Below are 19,890 nucleotides of genomic sequence, written 5' to 3'. Positions count from 1 at the left end.
TCTTACAAGTTCTTAGGTTTTGTTGTCAAGCCCTAAATTTATTTATTTATTTTCTTTTCAATAATTTTTAAATGCACACTTTTTGGATGACTCAGTGCACTCTATTATATTAAAATTAAATTTTAACGGTGTCGAAAAAGTGGCGTGAATGATGGAACATGGGTGTAGTGTAAGTTTGGTAGTTAGATAGAAAAAGTGAAGATGTGAAGGAAACACGCATCTCTTCTTTTCACTCTCTACTTTCCAGTGAGTGAGGAAATGAGTTCACGATATAACACCGCCATTGAAGTTGGATCCTTTCTTTTGATGTATGTAGCTATGGAGTTTTTTTAAAAAAAAATTTACCACACCTTTCCTGCAGTTTTGGATAGAACAAAAATAGAAGAAAGCATTTTTTTTAAAATACTTTTACTTATCTCACTTTTCAATTTTTTACTTAAGATATTTAGGTTATAATCTTTAATTTCAGTTTTCGTAACCTTGTTTTTTTTTTTTTTGTCTATTTCTATTTTTTTAGTCCGCATCATTAATATCAATTTGTTAGAGTGAATAAAAAGAGCTTCACATTCTCTGTAATACTATAAATGAAAAGTAAGATAATGTGGTGATTGAACTGTCAATATATTGATTTATATAGAAACAAATTTAAAAAATGATTACTAATGAGAAAACTATAAAATAAGAATATGATTTATTTTGAAATGAATTAAAATATTAAAATTGCAATTAATTTGCGACAGAAAAGTAATATAAATGTATGTATGGTAAATATCTGCAGCTACGAAGAATGTTTGGTCGTTAAAATGGTTGTTAAAGATGAGGGTGTAAGAGGAGTAAAATAAATGTGTATATGGTACGAGTGAAAATAGGAGAGAAAGAAGATGTAATAAGGTTGACATGGAAATTAAAGCTCAGTGGCCAGTAAGTGGTTTAGTCTGCTCCCAAGTTTAAGGTGAGTTAGAGACAGACACAACATATGCTGTGTCAAGCCAAACCAAACCAATAAAAAAAACCGACAACATTTGCACATGTTCATTTTTCAGGTCGTGGGTCGTTAAACATTTACACAAAGGATCGAACTTTGAACTCTGAAGCAGCTAATTGCGTTGAGTAAGTGGCATTGGGGTCCCATGTAGCGAAATCTGAAGAGAGAGATCAATGCTGCGTTGATCTTAGTTTGTTTTACTCTTGGGCTGTTCCCTTACGTTGTTGTGACTTGTCGATTCGCATTTGTGGTTAAGCTTTCAGTTGCGGTTCGCTCAGCATCAGAAGAAGACGTTAAAGGACAGAAAAAAAGTTGGAATATAGACCGTACGTGTTTGTTGGAAAGAAGAAAAAGAGGGGTGAGTGAAAGGGATGCTCTTGTTTGTTGGGACGAGTGCTCCGTGTAACAAACGAAACGATTCATGGTCTTGTCTTGTTGAACTTCGTTCTCAGGTCTCAGACATTAAGTGGTTGCCACGATCAAAGTTTTTTTATTCTTTCACTGCAATTGGTTTGGTGAAGGAAGGATTAAAATATTTTTTATTTCCTCTTCTTTCTCTAGATGATGGTTCATCATCTATCTTTGTTGTTGAAGAGAAGTTCTGGTGATATAATATAAGGCCTACAAGCGAAGTGAGCAGTGAGAATTTATTGATGATTAAATAGTAATTAGTTAGTATTCTGTTTATCTTGGTCTTTCTAAAGTTAGCTTCTTGTTGCTGTAATTGCCTATTTATTTATGAGCTTAAGTTAATGGGTTGTTGTCTTCTCATTCATGGTTTGCTTCCCGTGGATAATGCTCATATTTAAGGGCTTGGTATTTTTGTGAACTGCCAGCTGTTTTCCTATAACTATCTTGCATTTTTTGGCAAGAAATACTAATCTTCATAATCAACCACATCACTTGTTTTCACTTTTAAAGGTGAGAAATGGGAGCTGTTACTGGAGAGGAGTTAGTTAAATGGGAGAAGATGGGAGGAGTGGGAGGCCATGAGGAGAAGATTCTGGTGTTAGTGAGGCTGAGGCCTCTGAATGAGAAGGAAGTTGAAGTGAATGAAGTAGCAGATTGGGAATGCATCAATGACACTACTATCTTATACCGGAACACCCTTCGGGAAGGTTCCACATTCCCAAGCGCCTACACCTTTGGTAAGCAAACGAGTATCTATGTTGCTATTCTATTCCCAAATATGCCAATTCTTTATATTTCCTTTCTCTTTAATTTTAAAAATGCTGCAATTTGCTGTCTTCGAAACACATTTTGCCTAGTTTTTTTGTAATGATTGTGTTTGGAAGCATTGTCGAGGAAGTTTAAGACACAGTATATGAGAGTATGGACAAAATGTTCTTAATTTTTACTATGATTTGGTTGTAGACAGAGTATTTCGGGGTGACTGTTCCACAAAGCAGGTATATGAAGAAGGGGCAAAAGCAATTGCTCTTTCAGTTGTTGGCGGAATCAACTGTAAGCATTTAACTTTTTCTCATGACTCAATTCTACTCATACTCCTTACTTGGACTCAAATACCTATTTATACATTCTTTCAGCAAGTATTTTTGCCTATGGGCAAACAAGTAGTGGAAAGACATACACGATGATTGGAATAACTGAATATGCTGTTGCAGATATTTTTGATTATATAAGAAAGGTAGTTGGAGAGCAAATTTATTGATCTAGCTGTTTAACTCTTCATTGTCATTTTTCACGGTAACTCTTGTTTGTGATAATACAAGATTACTGTGACCTTTTTAGCATGAAGAAAGAGCATTTGTATTGAAGTTCTCAGCAATTGAAATCTACAACGAAATTATTAGGGACCTCCTCAGCAGTGAGAACACACCACTAAGGCTGCGTGATGATCCTGAGGTGAATGCGTATGTTATTGAATTGAAATAAATGGCATTGTTTATTTATCTGTTTCTTGATTTTTCAGAGAGGACCTATTGTAGAGAAACTTATAGAAGAGACTCTACGGGACTGGATGCATTTGAAAGAGCTTCTATCATTCTGTGAAGGTAAAATAAATTTTCACAACTTTCTTGATATGCAAGTTGGTTTATAACATTACATTTCCCACTATATTCTTGCAGCACAGAGACAAGTAGGAGAGACATACCTCAATGACAAGAGTTCTCGATCTCACCAAATTATCAGACTGGTGTGTGTGCCTCCCCCCTTGCTGTTTAGAACTTTTGTTTTATATATTGCACATGTAGACTTTTATTGTTGGAATTGTAACCGTGTAGACCATTGAAAGTTCTGCCAGAGAATTCATGGGTAAAAGCAGCTCAACCACCCTAGCTGCTAGTTTGGTATGTTTGAATTTTTAAATTCTTCGTTTAATTCAACATAAAATGTTTAGGAGATTTTACCGTTATTTTGTTTCTTTTCTCTGCAGAATTTTGTTGATTTGGCAGGAAGTGAGCGTGCATCTCAGGCATTATCTGCTGGGTCCAGATTGAAAGAAGGCTGTCATATAAACCGGAGTTTACTCACTCTTGGAACAGTCATTCGTAAACTTAGGTTGTCCCCTTCTTTCTAAGCCTATGTTGTGTACCTTTTTATTCAGCTTCTAATATTGTTAGCAAACCTACATTTGGAGTGTGTAATTCAGCTGTGGGATTGTTTAATTGAACTGTAAGTCCTATGGATGCTTGCCTCTTATTTCATTGTTGATTAATAATCATATCTTTGTTGTTTGACTTCATGATGACCTATCAGGTTTCAAGGTGAACTTTATATTTTGTATGCAAGAACTGACTGTGAAACCATTGATATCATCATTGGCTCATAGCAGTAAATATCCTTTCTTTCAGAAAAGAGAAGAGCATTAAGATAGACATTTTATTAATCACAAGATACTGAGCTCCGTTTATAGACTTGAATATTAGTTAATGTTAACTTATCCAGTAAATAAAAATTTGTGTGAAGAAGCAAGACACGTGTTTTGTACCTTGTGTTGTGACTAAATAGAGAGAGCTTCTCACTGGAAAACATGCATGTTCAAAACTTATCTGATGGACTACACATTATATGAAGCTGTTCAAATATTAAATTTAGTAGTTTCTGTTGGCTGATATCATGTGCTTGAATGCAGTAAGGGACGACACGGACACATTAATTACAGAGATTCTAAGCTGACACGCATATTACAGCCTTCCTTAGGTGGCAATTCTAGAACAGCCATCATTTGCACTTTGAGCCCTGCCCGGTGTCACGTTGAGCAAACTAGAAACACTCTTCTTTTTGCTTGTTGTGCAAAACAAGTGACCACTAAAGCACAGGTTAATGTAGTGATGTCTGATAAGGTATTGGTCAAGCAGCTGCAGAAAGAGGTAGCTAGATTAGAGAGTGAGTTGAGAACTCCTTGTCCACCTTCAACCAATTGTGATTGTGCATCAATGTTGAGAAAGAAAAATCTCCGAATAGAAAAGGTCATAATTATTTTTTAATTCATACGATATTCATTTTGTGTTAATTGTTGATATCTCTAGACAAGGAACTTTGAATATATTGATTCAGAACTTCTTTTCTGTTAGCCTCTTTTTTCTGGTCAATTGTCTATTTGTCTTACTGAACAATACTTGTGTCCTCATATCTAAAATTCGTCTCATCGACTTAGGCTCTAGATTCCACATACATCTTTTACCCTTATGCATGTTACGTTTTTGTTACTCTTTGGATGGTGATAACGTGGGTTTCAAACTTTCAATTATTCAGATGGAGAGGGAGATTCAGGAGCTAATTAAGCAACGTGATCTTGCTCAATCTCAAGTTGAGGATTTGCTGGGCATGGTTGGAAATAATCAGAAAACTAAAAAAGTAATTTCATTCTTCTAATTAGTAAACTGATATAAGAAATTAGACCTCTGAATTTGGTTTCTTCCCTTGTTATTATTCAGCCTAGCATCAACAATTGTTTTAATATGTAGGAAAGGGTCGACACCTGGGAATATGACGATTCAATATCAGAGTCATCAAGCATCTATCCTTCTGATTTACGCATTAGAGAATTCAACAATTCTCACTATAACAATGGAAACAGTGAAAGTAGTCCTGATAGTAAGTTGTTTCTTCCCTTTGTCAATAGGAAGTAATCTATTAGAAGTTCATTGTTTATATAACCTTTTAAAAGTAGAACAGAACCGCACCATATGTAAACAGTTGATAACTTTTGTTTGTACAGAACATCCTGATGAATATTGCAATGAAATTCAAAGTGTTGGATTATTGGAATCGAGTAAAGATGGCTTGGAGTATCCTGATCCACCAGTAAGTGACAGCGGGATGTTGGCATTAACATGGTATGCAGAGGAAAATGTAACAAGCCAGGAGATACTGACTCCTGTGAGTGAAGATGCGGAAGAGAGACTGAACCAAGACGAAGCAACATATGATGTTTTGGAGCAGAGACTCGATGATGCACAGTCGAGTAATGGTTCTCCTCTGTCTATGTCAGGATCAGTGTCAGATTGTAGGAATCTTAAATTAACAAGGAGCTGGAGTTGTAGGGAATTCTATTCGACTGGCTCTCCTGGGAATGTGGGAGAAATTGTGAGGACTCCGGGCAGTAGTTTTGAAAAATGCTTTCATGGAAGACCAGATGGATTGCCCAGAAAGTTCCTTCCATTAACTTATGGTGCTTCCACAAAATTGTCAATGAATGGCTCTACGCCTTCTATTGGAACTCCGTCTACGGATGAGTTAAGAACCAACAGCACAAGAACATTCACCAATGAAGATATTACTAGCCTCCAAACTTTTGTTTCTGGGATGAAGGAAATGGTCAAAATTGAGTACGAGAAGCACCTTGCTGATGATGATCAGGTGCAAATGAGTAATTTCAAATCCTTTCTAATTTCTTAAAACTTAAGAAGAAAAGTTTACACCATTTATTAATTTTCTTTGAAATAACTGAATTGTTCCATTTTTCTTTTCTGAAAAGGCATTGATAATGCAATATTGGCCAGTTGCCGATACAACTGTGAATTATGTATTAATTGGAGTTCTTCATTATCGTTAGCAAATATTGTAAAAATCTTGAACTTCTACTTTATCTAGACATTCATATTGACACTTGCAGCAGCCATGCATAATAAGTTCACACAACCATATCTGCTACTACTGTTATCTTTTGATTGGTGTGAATCTGATCTGGAAAGTGAATATTAATGTTGTCGGCCCTTGATGTTGTTTGTTCGGGTTTCTGAATTGTAGGATAAGAAGGCAGAGACAACATATTTTAGATTTGAAAAGAATATGAAAGATGTAGGAGTGGATTCAATGTTAGAGGCACCTGGTTCTCCTATGGAATGGCCTCTACAATTCAAGCAGCAGCAGACAGAAATATTAGAACTGTGGGAAGCCTGCAATGTATCATTGTTCCACAGGACTTACTTCTTTCTTTTGTTCAGAGGTGATCCGACAGACTCAATTTACATGGAGGTGGAGCGTAGAAGATTATGTTTCCTGAAAGGAACATTTGGTGGTGGAAATCAGTGGGCGAAGGATGCTCCCACAGTGGCGTTAGCTTCAAGGTTGTCTCTCTGGGCATCTAATATACATGTTAGTCGTGATGATTGCTTAATGTTGAGTTTGACTGACATAAATGTGTTTGTTTGGGAAACAGTGGAAAGGGTGTGGAGAGGGAGAGAGAAACGCTGGTGAAGCTGATGAAGAGAAGGCTGTCAGAGGAAGAGAAGAGGAAGCTGTTAAGGAAGTGGGGCATTGCATTGGATTCAAAGCGCAGGAGGAGGCAGCTGGTGAATCGCATATGGAGGAACACCGATACGAAGCATGTGATGGAGAGTGCTGCAGTTGTTGCAATGTTAATGAGGTTTACTTGGCAGGGTGATAATGGCCTCAAGGAGATGTTCGCCCTTAGCTTCTCACCACATCGAATGTCATAAACACCACCAGTTTTATTACTATCAACATTTTTTTACAATTTACACCATAATTAATATTTTATTTGGTTTTGGTAGAAACATGTTTTCAATATACATTTTGTGTTTATGATTTCAAAATCTTAAATTTTATGTTCCAATAGCAAGGTCTTATAAAACCAGACTAATGGAAAGATCTTATAAATTTATGATGTTTATGACTTCAATGGAGATACCTTATCTTTCACCTTAAAAGATGAAATAACCAATGTATCTTAAACACTCCATTTCCATCTTAAAATGTTGAAAGTAATAATTTTACCATTTCAAATAAGTTTGCTTATATTGAAAAGGATTAAAGTATATATGAACAATTTTACTCAGTTATATGTTATTACTTTTAGAGTTATAACGAAAAAAAGTTGAAAATTTTGATTCTTATAAAAATGAAAATGTAATAAAGAGGACAAAAAAATATTGTTTACGTTGAAATTTTTGACAATATTTAAAAGTAATAGAACTATATGATAAATCCGCGTGGTAGCATGATTTAATGTGTTATTTACCCAAATTTTTTTTTTTAGAAAAGTGCATTTTTAATCATTATTTATAATCAAGTTATTGATCTATGAATTTTTTTTAACATAATTAGTTATTAGTTATTACTTATTTTTTCTCAAATTTATACCAATTGCTTTATACTCGAACAATTTATTTATTTATATTAGGTTATATTATGTTCATGTGTTATTTATATTAATTTTTTGTTTATATATACTAATTATATTTTTATATATTAATATTTACATTGTAATTTATTTATTTATTAATATATTAATAATATATCTTTACCCCGTGTAGTGCACGAGTTATAAATCTATTACTCTACATTTTAAAATAAAAATAGAAAAGTATAGTTTTTATCATTTTAGTGTACTTTTTTATGGTGGATTTAGCCTGGATTTTTAATGCTTAAGACTTTTGTTTTCTTGCACTCCCATGATTACTACCTGCGCTTCCAAACTAACAGCAAAAAAATTAAAATACCCTTCCTTACTGCCTGCACTCCCATGATTACTATCACTTTTTTGAGAAGAAGAAAGAGAGAGAAAAAACTTTTCTAAAAAGTAATTCGTTTTGAGAAGTTCATTTCAAAAAGACATTTCTGTCAGAAAATCTTGTTTCAAAAATTATGTTCTAGAAAACATATTATATGTTCCAAAAATCTTATTTTAAAAAATTTGTTTTGAAAAGCTCATTTTAAAATGTATTTTATATGTTTCAAAAATTTTGTTCTGAAAATTGTGCTCCAAAAATTTTGTACTTAAAGTTTTATTCTAAAAATCATGTTATGAAAATTTAAAAAAAAATGTTACAGGTAATTCGAAAGTCATCTTTATAAAAATAAAATTGTCATTTTAAAAATTATGAGTTATAAAAGATAAAGCCAAATAGAAATTGGACCCAACCATGAAAAACGAGAAGGCCCAATGCTGGTATGGTCTGGTCCAATTGGGATACGACGTGGTGCAGCGATTGAGTTGTTTGCCATTTTGTCAATCCCTGGGCAAAAACTAACTGAGAAGAAGTGAAGTAAAAAAAAAACAGAGAGGAGAAGAGAAGGGAAATTCGCATGGCATCGACGGCGGCGTACCTTGCTCGGCGCGCGGCGCAGAAGGAGAGGGTTCGGATCCTGTACCGCCGCGCCCTCAAAGACACTCTTAATTGGGCCGTACATCGCCACCTATTCTACGACGACGTATGTTAATTATTCATTCACTCCTTTCCCATTTTCCCCATTTTTCACTTCTAATCTCGTTTTTTACCCTTTCTCCAGGCTTCAATCCTCCGCGATAGATTCGAGGAAAACAAACGCGTGGTTCGTTTTCCCCTTCTTCCCTCAATCTCTCCCTGCCATGAATTCTATAATTTTTACTTCCACTTACCATTCATTGGCTACATTTTCTTTGTTTATTGGTAGGAGCTGTTTCTGATCCGCACATACCTTAATTCCTTGCTATTTGCTGTTTGGTCTATTATCTTGTGATTAGGGATTTGTGTAACAATTTAATCCTTGCATTCGATTTCTTGTCTATTGTCATATGCTGTTGAGCTTGCTTTGTGTTGATTCGATGTCATATACAGGAAGATCCTGATACAATTGATAGGCTCATAGCGGATGCTGAAGCCACCTACAACAATTTTCGTCATCCAGATCCTTACATAGGTAAACATGTCACTCATCTCCTTGCCAACACTGTTCCTACGATAATATTACATCCACCACAAAATATTATTTCTGTGAATGTTTTACTATTTCGTAGTGTTTCGAAGGATCGGTAAAGAGATATAATTGATAATGTTTTGTTGATGTCTATAATTGTAAATAATCATTGCTTTAAACATAGCTTCACGATTGAAAGTATCTCCATTTAGTTTGGTGAGGGGCATACTGAAAGAGCGCTCATGTGAGTTGAGATAGAGGGGACTGCCATCATAACATTTTTAGCTATATTCTTCGTGATTGGTATCTTTGCTTGTCACTGCAATCAAACTGTTAAACTTGTAGGAAAAAAAAAAGGGCGTTATTTTGAATGATTAATTAACCCTAAGCTACAGTATACCTTGGAGCTTAGGCAAAGAGGCAGACATTGCCCATATTTTAGTTATTCTAGTGTTGGATAGTAGATTTATCTGCATGTTGCTCCTCTCATTGGTCCTTCTCTTTCCTGTTTTGTTATTTAGTCCACTTCAGATATTGACCCATTTTACACCTATTTTCTGTTTATAATAGTTCCTTGGGCTCCCGGTGGTTCCAAATTTACTCGCAACCCAGCTCCACCTCAAGGGGTAAGTTGTTATGGTTATACAATAGGTCTATCTTTTCCATTATTTTGGTGGACCACTTATTTACTTTGCTACTTTCATGGACATCACTGAATTTTTTTTTTTATCTTCAGTTAATACTTTTAAAACAAATCGTATATATGTAGTTATGTGTGGTGGAATTCAGGACAGGTTCCTTTGATGATAGATATACACATTGTCCGGTGCAACAGGACTAAAATACATGCATAACGCCCCCACACTTTTCTTTTATCATGGGACATTGTGTCCATACCTCTCATAATAGTCATCAGATGATCCAGTTGGCTCATCTTCCCTGTTGTGTGAGGATATCACAATGTTTCAAATGTGTATATGAATGTATTTAATCACTTTATACACTTTGTGGTCTTTTTGTTTGGAAAAGGCGCTGAACTCATGATCAGTAGGTGATTTATCGTGTCAATGCTCGTAGTTGGGAATGAATGTATCTCATCTCTGCATTATATATTCAATGTGTGTATATGATGATTTTAGAAGTTAACAATGCATCTTCCCCCCTCCTTTATTTCTGCTATGATTAAATTTGGTGGATTTGTAATTTTCACTTGAGTAAGTGATGAAATAGAATGTTCAAGACTGGATAATTGAGATCTCAGGTGGTCGTAATAATCTTATCGTGAAGATGAAGAATAAATTCTGCTATGAATTTCATTTCTTGTGCATGGCCAGCTTCCATAGTTAGGCTTTTGAAATAATTCATTCTATCGTTGTATAATCTACTGTTGGATATTCACTCCCCCTGTGCAAGAATATCAAGGTCTTTCATTTATCGGTGAAGTGGTATGAGATAGGGTAATATGCTTAAAATGTGATGAGGGATAGGACGAGGAAGTTCACCATTTGTGGGTAGAGGGTATCCTTCCTAGGCTTGTTTTTTCATGTTCCTCATTCGCTTACTTCTGTATGATATCCCCAAAGTTGTTCCAATTTATTGATGCGGAATATGCTTATTTCTGACTGACTTGGTATAATGTTTTCGATGCAGATTGAGATCGTTTATGATTATGGCCGTGAAGATAATAACTGAAATTTGAATTTGTTAGCACACTTGCAATGAATAAAGGTCTCTGCAATCAAACTGTTCTGTATTCTGAATTGTAGATTAAAATCACCCTAATTTACCCTTATGTGATGAGGCATATGTTGATACAGATTGAGTCCATCCATGCTTTATGATGTTGAAAAATTTGACCACCTCTGAAACAGATGGTACTTGGATCATTGAATGTTTTAAGATTCTGTCATTTATTCATGTTAGTGCGAGTTTGGAGTTTTCATATTGCACAACCCTCTATCAAAATCTGAATTTTGGTCTCTTCCAGGTATCATTGCAACCATATTATAACTGCTGTGCTGCACTATCAGTGGTTAAAGAAAGCTAGTTTACTTCAAACGAGACTTGGAAACATTATTTTGATTGAAAGGTTTTTATTATTGAAACGAGAACGATATAATGCATATAATATATGGAAGGAAATTTATTAGATAATAAAATTCTGGCTCCGTAGCAAGTGAAGCAGTATCACGTACGAGTAGAATCTTAGAATTGATCAATTGATATCTACCAGGAACGAGAGTATATTCAGTTGTCTTTAATCGAACTGGTGGGAGTGTCATTGGTTTTATTAAGATGTGACCACAAAAAGGGAAGTTTTTAATTTGGCTTGTGGTGGTAGAATCGGGATGGTGATATTGGATTGCAGCTAGGATCCGCAATTGAATGTTCTAATCGTTTCTACTGCATATTTCTCATTTACGATGTTTTAATTATTTTTCATTTCTGTTAGTGTATAATTTTCAACAAAACACTTTTTACAATGCTCTATAATTCTTTTTCATTCTGTTTATGTACATTTTCTAAATCACCAGGTCAATTTCAGAAAAAAATTGTTATAAATAAGTAAACAATTATTTTATTAAAGCATTAAAAAATTACTTAAAAATATTTTAAAAGGTTAATATATTAAAGCACTTTTCTTTTTATTATACACATTATATGTTGGACTCAAAAAATATTCTTATTATAGTCTCGTTTACCATTCCAAAGTATATGATTTTGGTATAATAAGCATTTTCGTATTATTATATTTAATCACGTAATTCAGTATTCAATTTTGGTAGTATCATTTTAAGTATGAAATAAACCATATTAAAAGAGATACTTCTTTATGTATGTTCAAGATTCCTAACAGTATTAATTATAATTTGAGTATGAAAAATTTGTATGTTTTGCAGTGGTTATCTATGTTGAATATGTATCCTATGGCGAATAGATGCCTGCATATTGGACATCTCGAATACACCGTCGCAATACGATGTTCCAAATCATTTTGGTTTGGTGTTAAACGCGTATAGGTTACTAATTTCCTTTAAATTAGCATACATCTTTTTCAGTGAGAAGCACCAACAAAAGAAACCTCTGCATCCCAGAGTTGTATGACTTTACTTCAGTATATAAATATAATTGATAGGCATCCACCAAACACATTATATATCGTTCAGACAATTTGTGTTCATTTGTGTCTCGACAGAATTCTTACGAGCAAGGACTCGCAGTTAAGCATAACTAGGACGACGAAGATGTCCCCTAACACCACTTCTTCAGGTGCCCGTGCAACAACATTGTATGTAACTGTGGCTCTCATAGCCATGGCCTTACTGTTATGGACTATCCACTATGGATATCAAACCACAACTGCACTACAAAAACACCCTCTACATACCCAATGGATTTCGTGCGTAGGAGCATTGATTATAATTTCAGGTTTTCTGCTTCTGGCTCTAGGGTTTCCCATAGTTGCTGATTTGTTTCTTAGGTTGTTAGAGGAGCTACAATACCCGAAGGAAACTGATATTCATCAGAAACTGAAATTAAAAGTTGACCAGTTTTTTTACAATTGAACGTCATTTGCTGAATAAATCCAGGTCTGCATACCGCAGGGTCTTTTCTTTTCTCTATTTGGTCCTTGTTGGAATAGTTATTTTCATCAGTAGATGTAGATCAGACTTCACTGCTTACACTTACACAGACAAATGGCAGCTCTTTATTTCTAACCTTCTATAAACAAAGATGTTACTCAGTTCCACTATTCTTGACCAAGAATTACCATAGAGGAATGGTTGGTGTAACGTCAAGTGTCAAGAATTGAGAGGCTTAGTAGAAGAAAAGACATTGCTTTTCAAAATTTTATTGCAAGAAAACAGGGATGACAAGATATTACATATTTTCTGTTGGAATTACAATATTTGATTATAACAACTTTTTTTACTGTTTCAGTTTCTTAACGGTAGTCTTTCTTCAAGTGAATCGTCAAAACAAAGGGAAGCATCAACAAAAATGATGAACTAAATTTCTTTTTGTTTAAATAAGATCAGAATATGCTGCTTATGTGATGAACTAAATTTCTTTATGTTTAAATAAGATCACAATATCCTACTTATGTGGTTATTTACACTGGAATTAATAATAAGCTGTGAGCAAATCCTGCTATTAAAATAAAATGTTAAAACACTTATTGACAGGATTCTTGATTCATAATTTATGATAAAATGGAATCCAACTACGGTTCAGTCAGACTCTCGTATGTTCAAAAACAGGAAAGAAATCACTCATTTGGTATAAAACTAGAAAGAAAACTAAATGGTTGTGCTACTTCAAATCAACACCATACGAATGTGTTATTCCTATTCTCTGAAGGCTGAGCAAAGGTGTGAATGACAATTTATCACATAACATACATGGGCTAATAGCTCGGTTAACAAACATGTTGGGTGTGACAGCATTTGCAATGGAGTTTTGTGTAGCATTTATACTATACAATAGCCAGGATTCTCGAAGTAATACAAATGAACCTAACAAATGTATAATGAGCAGTTTGCAAACATGATTTGTGTGATAATATTTATTCTTCTCACTCTCAACAAAGACGACCCCGCCCCTCTCTCTCACACGTATATAAACCTATGCCTAGCATAGAATTGATTTTATATGAAAGGAAGAGAATTAAAATCTACTCCACACTTCTTCCATAAAAGAGTCCTCCATAACCGAGTGAAGTAGCATGCATTCTAATCTCTCAGGAAAAGCTGCAACTCAGAAATCAACCATCTAAGCTCAAATATCTGTGTTTTCTAACGAAATCAAATCCAAAAAGAAGATTTCCTCCACAATCTTCTGACAATATCTGCATCTACAAAGAGTCATATGTCTCTCAGCAAATCCTAAATAAGATTAGTGAAGCGTCCAATATAGACCTGTCCACTCACTCATACAGCTGACAACCTCTTATTCAAGACTTCTTTTACTATATTTATTTTGACTATTTGCATAATTAACTGGAAGAACATTATATGTATTACAAATCAACAAGCATTAGAATTAATTTTCCTTTGTGAAGAATTTTTAGGTAAAAACTAGTATGAAAGTGAAGCATTGAATAGAAAATGATAGTGAAAGTACATGAGTTGTAAACCCTAGAATGAGGAGTATCAGATGAGCTTGAAAGGAAGAGGCCAAGGAGTAGACCTGGGAACTTCCACCTTGTCCTTTATGCGCTCTATCATCTTCTCCTTTTTCGGCCGAGCGTTACCGTACGATCCCTTGAATCTCTTCCCTTTCTTCGTCTTCTTGTCCCCGCGCCCACACAATTGGGGAGGCGCCGCCGCCCTCTCCGCCTTCATGAACCACCGCGCAGCCACGCTGCACCGCTGCATCACGCTCACACCACTTGAAGCCATACTACCTCCTCTGAACCCGCATTGGTTTTCCAATGACAACACTTGCAATGGAATGCCAAATCATGTGGGCCGGGCTACGTTTCAATATTCATGGGCCTTACCCAACTTCGACCTCATTAGGCCTGTTTTGTCCTGCATTTCTAAAAGCTTCTTGCGCACCCCTCTTAAAATACCAGAAATATCTTTTATTTTATTGATGTTTTCATGATGCGAAGAAACTTCGAATTATAATTTTCGTTCCAGATTTTATAATTCAAAATAAATTTATTTAAAATAATATATTTTAATTATAAAATCCGAAAGATATTTGTAGATTACAAAATTCAGAAGGTATTTTCAATACCTTTCAAATTCTAAAATTTAAGAGATATAAATAGAAAATATAGATTATAGAATCCATAATCTATTTTCTTAAGAAAAAAATGGTAATTTTGCCTAACATTGTCTTCCTCATTTAACAATTTTTTTATGCTTTTATTTTCGTGTTTTACACCATTAACTTCTTTTATTGTATTAAGATAATATGACTATCTTCTTTTAAAAAAAATTAAGTACATTTTAAAAATATAACAGCAAATTTAATTAAAACCAAAATAAATATAAATAAGTAGTTATTATTAATAACAAAATCAACAACAGGTTATGATTACATGAGAATGTGAAAATAATTTAAATTGTATCTAAATTGAACCATAATATAACAGATAAATTCAAAATATAAATTGAAAAAAAAGTAGAAATGGCAAGTGTGCATGATGGATTGAGTTTAGTCTAATTTTCAATTTGAATCAAATAATTTTTATTGGTACCAGATTTATATTTTTATTTCCACTCAAATAAATTTCATTTGAATGAGTGAACTAGATGAGCTCTATTATAATTGACTTGGAAGGTTAAATTATTAAAAACACATTTCAACATTTTTAACTTTTAACAAAAAATATATCTTAAAAATAATATTTCAAATATTGTTCAATATTTATAAAATAGAAACAGTATGTAAATATAAACAGTAGTTCTTACAATATTGAAATATTAAAATAATAAAATTTATTTCACAACTTGTTGAATATAGCCCAGAAAAATATGTGTGGAGTTAGATATTTATTAATAATATTCATAGAACAATATTCATAATCAAGTGTAAATTATTTTCTTTATATAGTAACATGTTGGAAATATTTTAATTATTGAGTAAATTATATCGGCACTCATTTTAAAACCATACATTGTTATTTTTAATTTTAAAAGTATTACATTACAACTCTTTAAGTTTTAAAATGATTATATTCGATCGAATCCTCTCACAATTTTACAAATTTTACAATTTACCCTAGTCTAGTCTGGAACAACTTTAACACATTTTCATCAATCTACTCTAACTCAAACCATACAAAAACAGGATAGTTGTAAATATTATGATCAGTTACTTAGGCTATGCTACATGCATAACTGCGTAAGTATCACATATATTCTTGTACATAATAGTTTAGAAATGAACTAGCATAACTGTGTAAGTTGAAAACTAAATACTATACATTTTTTACAATTATCTTTCCCATATAACTAAAATATCGTAATATATTATATGAAAAATGATACATTAACAACCTTATTCTATATAGGTTGTAAATATATCATTTTTTATATTATATTATATAGTAGGTTATCATGTGAACACATTAGTCATGCCTCACAAAGAAATATGACCACATTACTAACATTAATTCAATAACACATTATTTAGGGAGGAAAAGAAGCCAAGATTATGAGTAGCAATGGACATTAAAACTAGTACACAACACGGTAAGTATCATTATTGGTTAATAAAAGTGGCATGCGCCTGATATTTGAATGTAGCATTCTTCTATTTCCTTTACTTTTGATTACCAAAGGCAACTTCGATACTCAGTTTGTTCTTTTATTTGATTCATATCATAATCTAATACTTTGATTTTATATCACTCAACCCCTTAGGGAATACTTCTTCCCTACGAAAGGCTGAAATCTTAGTTGCTTCTGACGGGGTGGCTCTGGTTTTGGCTCCATCTCTTCCTACAATAAATAGGACAACGATGTCATCTAATGGGAAAACTGAAGAAGGCATTGAGGAGAAGCAGCAGAATTACCTTTCCTGTTTCTTTTGTACGGTAAAAGTTTGATCCAAATACTACTTTTCTCTCAGATGGACGAGCAAAATTTGGTGAACTAGATGTTGCAGAAGACACAGCATTCACATTTGGAACATCAGCTCCTTTGTATTTATGCCCTGATGAATAAACAGGAGGAATTGGTTTTCCATTCAAGCGTCTGCCAGTCCCAACAAATGGATTGAACTTACCTGTGAGGAGATAAAAGTCAAGTAAGATTCTCAGGGAAAATAACTTAGATCATAAGCAAAAAGACACCAACTAAAGAACATGAATCCACCTTCCTTTTGTGTTTTGTCTGTAATAGTAGGCTTTCCAAGATTCTTGTAATCCAAGGAAGGAGCAAAGTCCACCTCACAGTCTGTCTCGATGATGCTTATAGCATTAGCAGGCTTTGTTTCTATAATATCCAAGTAATACCTTTTGTTGTTGTATGTCACCATGATAGTATCTCCAGTAGTCAAGCATGAAAATTTTCTCAAACTGGTCTCTAAGCTGCATCGTATAATAAGATCAAAGTCTAAAAGGTTGATACTTCTATTTATCTGGTGAATAACATAGAGAAGGTGTCTAATAAATATATACAGAAGATGTAACAATGTCTATAGAATGAACAATACACTAATGACCATATTGGTTCTATGCCATATATCTAAGCAAATATTGAAATACGCATAATACTTCCATTGATACTTGATGGCCATAAGCCCTGAATTGACACTGCTACAAGGATATGTGTTGAAGAAATATTAGTTTATAATGTTTAATATGTATTAATTCGATCATCGACAACTCACATAGCTTTTGGATTGGAGATATCAAAAAAGTCCTTTGTGTGGGGTTGTAATTTAACGTATGTTCCCTTTGGAAGTGATGCATATTTCACTCGTACAGTGTCTCCCTCTTGCAAAAGCATATTCTGCATCATCTGTATAGAACATCTCGTTAAAAACAATGCATTAAGAAACTAGAGAGCTGGAGATCCATTCAACTTGTAACAAGCACATTCACAAAGTTTCAGTTCTTAAGGACTAAAGTCCTACCCAGTATGGCATATATATAGTTCCTTCATCTGCGATGAACTCCAGAACCCCACAATGAGAAACCCGCTCAGAAGCACCATTTGTGAGTTTAAACATCATAGGATAATCAATACGTAAAAATGCTGCAAGATTACACTCGATATCAGTCATGTTATTTTTCAGTTGGACATCAACATGTAAGTTTAGACTTGAAAAACTAACCTAGATGATCAAGGGCTGAAGGAGGCATTATAACTGAAGCAGCAACAATCATAGCATATTCAGTTCATTAGAAGTAACAAAGAGTATACAGTATTAAACCAAACATGGCTAGATGTGGAAACTTACTTTTATCACCATTTTCAATTTCGGGCTGCAGAATTCATGAAGAAAAGAACTGACAGTTAGAATAATTTTCTGTAAGATACATTTCTGGGTCATTCATACAATCAATTTATTGAAAAGGATGAAGTTATCTGCAGTTTACATTGAATGTTTTGTAAAATAATCATTATTTATTCTTTCAACTCATATCTAAATAACACGTATTTAAATTTTTAAATTTAATACAAAACAATTAATAACATTTTATGATATATCTTATAACGGTTAATTGAACGATGAACAAATGATAATTCAATATCACTCAATAATTTTTCTATCACATTCACTCGTGAAAAGTGGCAGATTGAGCAAAGTTTTATAACCATGCATATTATTTTCCCATTCTCTAAACTCAACTAAACTTAAAAAAAGAAAGGAAAACTCGTAACATTTTCATGCGTTGCAAAGGTCTACGCTAGAAGCGGGGTACTAAACTTTTGAAACTCAAAATAACCACGTAACTTAGATTCACAAACAAATCCATGCAAGTAAGTTTTAGTTTATCCTAATCATAAACAAGGTAGTATTTAGCATGAACAGTAATTAATAAAAGTGATGAGGTAATTAAGAAATGGTGACCTTTTCAACAAATGAAGCAGAGTAACATGTATATGTCTGCTCAAATGATGATGTCCCGTGATATCCGTCAATAAACTGCAATACCAAAACTTCATCACGGTTCTATTTCACTGTCTGTGTAAACTAGAGAGTTAATACGGGTTAAAGCATGCTTCTTAATTAAACTGTAAAAAAACGTGTAGACGCCGAAATAGATTAAAGAATGTTGAAAAAAAATACGAAGTACACAGAAATTTCGTTAGAAGTAACGTAGCTGAAATGAATAATTTAGATAATGTTCAACGGGTTGAAATAAATAGTATTTATGCAGAGAATACCATTTTCTTTCCTCCTCTCACACGTATCAAGAGTTGAATATATAAAGTAGACGACTAAACTTCCAAATCCCAAGCTTAGAAATTGGGCTATTCTATGAAAGATACGAAATTCAATGCAGTTGGGTGGAAACTTGAAAGTGGGAGGGAGCTTGCAGAAGTAGAAAACTAGAAAAACTGATGTTTACTGTTGTTTTTGAAGGTATAAGATAACCATGTGATTGATTTTTGGTGTGAGTTTAGATAGCTAGATCTATCTATCTACATCGTATATGTTCTTAGCGTGCTTAACAAGTACGCAAGATGAAGCGTAGAATCGGATCTTCTATCACCACAGAACAAATTTTAATTTTTTTTATAACCAAAATTTGCATGGTAAAAATATATTTTCAGAAATCATTTTTTTTACCTGAATAAATAAGATATATTGTAACTTATAATTAAAATTTTGCGTGGAATGTTTGTGATATGTAATAATTTTTTTTATGCATAAGAATGTTTGGTAATGAGATTATGGTTTAAAGTTTAAGGTTTAGAATTTAGGGTTATTTTTTCAGAAATTTCTAAAAAAAACTAAATCCACATAGCTAAGAATTCTGTTCCAATCAAACATCGGTTTTATACCAAAAATAATATTTAGAGATGCAAAATTAATGAAGGAGAGTTGCTCCTACCTAACCCACACTTGCTTAGCCTTCTCATCCTTATCGTTATTTTTTCATATTTTTTTAAATATTTCATCAAAATTTTGTTTAAATATATTTTGTGCTTACGGGTCGACATGGGTACTTGGATTATTACGTTTAAACTCCAAAACAGAGGCTAAAATTTTAGCTTTTAAAGAGCAGAAAGTAATGCATCTATATCTTCTATTTCCAAAGAAGGTTTATAAACATTTTTTTATAATTATAGAATCGCTTCTTATTTAATTGAAATGTTAATATA

General features: G+C 33.5%; 4 protein-coding genes across 12 annotated transcripts; 2 read left to right on the top strand and 2 right to left on the bottom strand.

Moving 5' to 3' along the window:
- Positions 1 to 826: 826 nt before the first annotated feature.
- Positions 827 to 6,987, top strand: LOC137821854 (kinesin-like protein KIN-7E). Of its 5 annotated transcripts, XM_090295378.1 has the most exons (17): positions 860 to 952; positions 1,044 to 1,110; positions 1,242 to 1,343; positions 1,907 to 2,133; positions 2,360 to 2,449; positions 2,533 to 2,633; positions 2,738 to 2,851; positions 2,919 to 3,000; positions 3,076 to 3,143; positions 3,232 to 3,297; positions 3,384 to 3,508; positions 4,083 to 4,419; positions 4,706 to 4,807; positions 4,918 to 5,047; positions 5,172 to 5,812; positions 6,203 to 6,522; positions 6,615 to 6,987. In XM_090295378.1, the coding sequence occupies exons 4-17, from the start codon at positions 1,914 to 1,916 to the stop codon at positions 6,892 to 6,894; spliced, it is 2,676 nt and encodes an 891-aa protein (XP_090151504.1). In that variant the 5' UTR covers positions 860 to 952; positions 1,044 to 1,110; positions 1,242 to 1,343; positions 1,907 to 1,913; the 3' UTR covers positions 6,895 to 6,987. The 5 variants fall into 5 exon arrangements, with proteins under 5 accessions (XP_068482732.2, XP_090151504.1, XP_068482734.2 ...); XM_090295377.1 differs by lacking the exon at positions 860 to 952 and having other exon boundaries at positions 986 to 1,110; XM_068626631.2 differs by having other exon boundaries at positions 827 to 1,617.
- Positions 6,988 to 8,498: 1,511 nt separating this feature from the next.
- Positions 8,499 to 11,036, top strand: CIB22 (LYR family of Fe/S cluster biogenesis protein). The gene is made up of 5 exons (XM_068626635.2): positions 8,499 to 8,629; positions 8,708 to 8,749; positions 9,016 to 9,097; positions 9,665 to 9,720; positions 10,745 to 11,036. Exons 1-5 carry the CDS (start codon positions 8,504 to 8,506, stop codon positions 10,784 to 10,786), a joined length of 348 nt encoding a protein of 115 aa, XP_068482736.2. The 5' UTR covers positions 8,499 to 8,503; the 3' UTR covers positions 10,787 to 11,036.
- A 3,074-nt stretch (positions 11,037 to 14,110) lies between these two features.
- LOC137821776 (30S ribosomal protein S31) lies at positions 14,111 to 14,496 on the bottom strand. Its single transcript, XM_068626529.2, has one exon. The coding sequence runs from the start codon at positions 14,494 to 14,496 to the stop codon at positions 14,248 to 14,250; it is 249 nt and encodes an 82-aa protein (XP_068482630.2). The 3' UTR covers positions 14,111 to 14,247.
- LOC137822626 (ubiquitin fusion degradation protein 1 B) lies at positions 14,111 to 19,179 on the bottom strand. 5 transcript variants are annotated; one of them, XM_068627542.2, is made up of 9 exons: positions 18,949 to 19,179; positions 18,632 to 18,706; positions 18,017 to 18,065; positions 17,891 to 17,923; positions 17,690 to 17,811; positions 17,444 to 17,574; positions 16,927 to 17,141; positions 16,626 to 16,837; positions 14,111 to 16,551 (listed from the first exon to the last, which is right to left on the bottom strand). In XM_068627542.2, exons 4-9 carry the CDS (start codon positions 17,916 to 17,918, stop codon positions 16,462 to 16,464), a joined length of 798 nt encoding a protein of 265 aa, XP_068483643.2. In that variant the 5' UTR covers positions 17,919 to 17,923; positions 18,017 to 18,065; positions 18,632 to 18,706; positions 18,949 to 19,179; the 3' UTR covers positions 14,111 to 16,461. The 5 variants fall into 5 exon arrangements, with proteins under 5 accessions (XP_068483643.2, XP_068483640.2, XP_090151545.1 ...); XM_068627539.2 differs by having other exon boundaries at positions 18,017 to 18,041; positions 18,949 to 19,178; XM_090295419.1 differs by having other exon boundaries at positions 18,017 to 18,041; positions 18,632 to 18,745; positions 18,949 to 19,089.
- Positions 19,180 to 19,890: the final 711 nt, after the last annotated feature.

The sequence above is a fragment of the Phaseolus vulgaris genome, chromosome 9 (assembly GCF_051622355.1).
Source record: "Phaseolus vulgaris cultivar YP4 chromosome 9, ASM5162235v1, whole genome shotgun sequence".
Classification (NCBI taxonomy): domain Eukaryota; kingdom Viridiplantae; phylum Streptophyta; class Magnoliopsida; order Fabales; family Fabaceae; genus Phaseolus; species Phaseolus vulgaris.
Note: the sequence above shows the minus strand (reverse complement) of the source record. Positions and strands in the feature narration are given on the sequence as shown.

Excerpts from the sequence above, each read along its gene's own strand:
- LOC137821854 (XM_068626631.2), top strand. The coding sequence starts at position 1,914 with ATGGGAGCTGTTACTGGAGAGGAGTTAGTTAAATGGGAGAAGATGGGA. Across the intron at positions 5,813-6,202 it reads ACCTTGCTGATGATGATCAG|GATAAGAAGGCAGAGACAAC; the intron begins GTGCAAATGAGT and ends TCTGAATTGTAG. Across the intron at positions 6,523-6,614 it reads ACAGTGGCGTTAGCTTCAAG|TGGAAAGGGTGTGGAGAGGG; the intron begins GTTGTCTCTCTG and ends TTTGGGAAACAG.
- CIB22 (XM_068626635.2), top strand. The coding sequence starts at position 8,504 with ATGGCATCGACGGCGGCGTACCTTGCTCGGCGCGCGGCGCAGAAGGAG. Across the intron at positions 8,630-8,707 it reads GCCACCTATTCTACGACGAC|GCTTCAATCCTCCGCGATAG; the intron begins GTATGTTAATTA and ends CCCTTTCTCCAG. Across the intron at positions 9,721-10,744 it reads ACCCAGCTCCACCTCAAGGG|ATTGAGATCGTTTATGATTA; the intron begins GTAAGTTGTTAT and ends TTTTCGATGCAG.
- LOC137821776 (XM_068626529.2), bottom strand. The coding sequence starts at position 14,496 with ATGGCTTCAAGTGGTGTGAGCGTGATGCAGCGGTGCAGCGTGGCTGCG.
- LOC137822626 (XM_068627539.2), bottom strand. Across the intron at positions 18,042-18,631 it reads CTGCTTCATTTGTTGAAAAG|CCCGAAATTGAAAATGGTGA; the intron begins GTCACCATTTCT and ends TGAATTCTGCAG. Across the intron at positions 16,838-16,926 it reads AGACAAAACACAAAAGGAAG|GTAAGTTCAATCCATTTGTT; the intron begins GTGGATTCATGT and ends ATCTCCTCACAG.